General features: G+C 44.6%; 1 protein-coding gene across 1 annotated transcript in view; it reads right to left on the reverse strand.

The window, feature by feature from the left end:
* LOC104993122 (carbonic anhydrase 1-like) overlaps nucleotides 1-1,711 on the reverse strand; it is a 12,377-nt gene extending 10,666 nt beyond the window's left edge. Inside the window, exon 1 of the mRNA XM_010846243.1 lies at nucleotides 1,702-1,711. Coding sequence (XP_010844545.1) covers nucleotides 1,702-1,711 — 10 coding nt within the window. The remainder of the gene's footprint in view (nucleotides 1-1,701) is intronic.
* Between the last annotated feature and the right edge of the window lie 1,226 nt (nucleotides 1,712-2,937).

Genomic DNA, 2,937 nt, shown 5'->3' on the forward strand with positions numbered 1-2,937 from the left:
TGATGCTTTGAATTTCCAGTTAAAAAGGACTGTGCATTTGAGATTCCCAGCTTTTACCCTTGCTGGACACTTAAGCAATACTAGCAACAGGAATTGAGTCAGGAGAATAATTTGCATATTTACAGGCAGATCAGAACCAATATCATGATGTTAATTTAAAATCAGATAAGAGAACCACTCATCATTTGTAATACATTGGGTTTGCCGTTTGTAGTATATTGTAAAATCTTAGGGAAAAACGCAAACTTTTAGGCCAACTCAATATATTATTGATGACAGTACATTTCGAAGACATACAAGATGAGAGTCAAGTTCCTCGTTTTTGAGCAGTATTAGAATTCACAAATGGAGATTTGTTTTATGTGTGAGCACGGTCGTGTCCGACTCTTTGCAACCCCCTGGACTGTAGCCCACTCCCCGCCCTTCTGTTGCCTCACAGGCTGCCAGCTGTGAGCTGTGTGCACTCAGTCATGCATTCAACAAATCATTGTGTGTGCTCAGTCATGTGTGACTCTTTGCAACCCTATGGACTGTAGCCCGCCAGGCACCTCTGTATGGAATTCTTCCAGGCAAGAATACTGGAGTGGGTTGCCATTTCCAACAGGGGATCTTCCTGGCCCAGGGGTTGAACCTGTGTCTCTTGCATCTTCTACATTGGCAGGTGGATTCTTTACCACTGCTGCTGCTGCTAAGTGACTTCAGCTCTGTCGGACACTGTGCGATCCCACAGACGGCAGCCCCCCAGGCTCCTCTGTCCCTGGGATTCGCCAGGCAAGAACACCAGAGTGGGGTTGCCAGTTCCTTCTCCAATGCATGCATGCATGCTAAGTCAATTCAGTCATGTATGACTCTGTGCAACCCCATGGACAGCAGCCCACCAGGCTCTTCCGTCCACGGTATTCCCCAGGCAAGAACACTGGAGAGGGTTGCCAGTTCCTTCTCCCAAGAGCCACCAAAAATGGAGAACATTTTATTAAGACTGAAATTACATACAGCGCAATATTTTTTTACACATCAAATATTGAAATAGAAGCCTTTCTTTAGTATAGTTCTATAGAATCTATAGGAAAACAAACAAACATGCCTGCTAATGTAGGAGATTAAGAGTCATGAGGGTTCAATCCCCGGCTTGGGAAGATGCCCTGGAGGAGGAAACAGCTACCCACTCGTCTTCTTGCCTGGAAAAATTTCACGGACAGAGGAACCTCATGTACTACAGTCCATGGGGTCCCAAAGAGTGAGGCACGACTATATGATTATAGGGCACTTTCATATTATTTTACCATCACACCACACATAAAAATCCTATACAATGAGTTATCATTTTGCAACTGAGAAAATTTGAGGGGTTCACCACAACCAGGGAGAAGCCAAGGCTCCAGCCTCCACGTCTAGTTGCTTTCTTTGCCTCCATCTCCGTGGAAGGCCCCGCTGGCTGAGCCAGGAGGTGGCTGATCCCCAGTTTTCCGTCTCTGCCCACGATCCTCTTAAGCCCAGCTGAAGCCTGGACTGAGGTGAGACTTGCCAGCTGTTGAGTGATGAGAAGATTCACAGGACTTGTTAAGGAGGCAAAGAGGAGTGATGAATGTGTGTCAGATCTTGGCTAGGTCTGCATTCCCAAGGCTCTAAATGTGCTCAGAGGAAATGCAACCTGAAAAAAGGAGCCTTCATAGTAACGCTTTCCATGCCTGAGAGTCATACTTGCTTCCATATTCGCGTACTGTGAGCTCCCTGGGCTTTCTGAAGGAAGTGGGTCTGTCACAGCTCTTAGCCAGGCTTATCAGAGCCACGTTTTCTGCCCCTTTTGGGTGCTGACAGCTCACCGGTTCAGACGTAGAACGGGAAGACACCTGAGTTTCCATTCCTCACTTTAGTAAGTGGAAAGAATTATTATGAAAAGGGAACTCTTAAAAGATACCATTTATTGAGGGTCCTGCTGCTGCTACTGCTGCTAAGTCGCTTCAGTCGTGTCCGACTCTGTGCAACCCCATAGACGGCAGCCTACCAGGCTCCTCTATCCATGGGATTCTCCAGGCAAGAATACTGGAGTGGGTTGCCATTTCCTTCTCCAATGCATGAAAGTGAAAAGTGAAAGTGAAGTCCTCAGTTGTGTCTGACTCTTCACGACCCCATGGACTGCAGCCTACCAGGCTCCTCTGTCCATGGGATTTTCCAGGCAAGATTGCTAGAATGGGGGTCCAGGATATCCCAAATGTATGCTAAAAGTTTATGTGCAGCAAATCATTAATTCTCACAATAACCCAATCAGGCATTAACATTTGTATTTCACACAGGAAGAAACTGAAGACAACTCCGCAGGGTTATAAATGCTTATAAGTGGATGTGTACATTGGGTCACGCGAGGGTTTAAACCTAGATCTGTTTGTTTCCAATGCTTGTCTTCTTTCTTGACTTTCCACTGTCAACAAATACCCACTAATCTCCACCTGATTCTTTTCGCAGAAGGACTGACTTGGTGGATCCAGATTAGTCTGTCTCAAGATGACCAATAGTCAGTGTTGACCCTTGGGTTACTTTATTTTAGATTTAGAGTCTCAGGTTGCCCAGAAGCACATAGAGGGATAGAAATAGGCTACGCTTTGTCAGTTATTGCTCTTATTTCTTTGTTCAGTTGCTAAGTTGTGTCTAGTTAAGACGCCTGCTGACTGATACTTTGTTAAAAGTAACTTTAAGTTGAACTACTATATTAATCAACCTATTTGAGAAGAGATAACTCCCTTTTTATTTCATGATTACATGACAACTCATCACATGCATGTTTAACATTCATATAGGAATGGTAATTTGTTTAAAGTTGAGGCACAAGATTGGCTTGAATCCTCACCATTATGACCCTTTATTCGAGTATGTAGCTTGGGTGTGCTTGTTTACGACCACGAGCAGAAAGCTACACAGAGAAAGATGTACAATTTAAAG

This window comes from Bison bison, unplaced genomic scaffold, assembly GCF_000754665.1.
Source record: "Bison bison bison isolate TAMUID 2011002044 unplaced genomic scaffold, Bison_UMD1.0 scf7180017864233, whole genome shotgun sequence".
NCBI classification, from domain to species: Eukaryota; Metazoa; Chordata; class Mammalia; order Artiodactyla; family Bovidae; genus Bison; species Bison bison.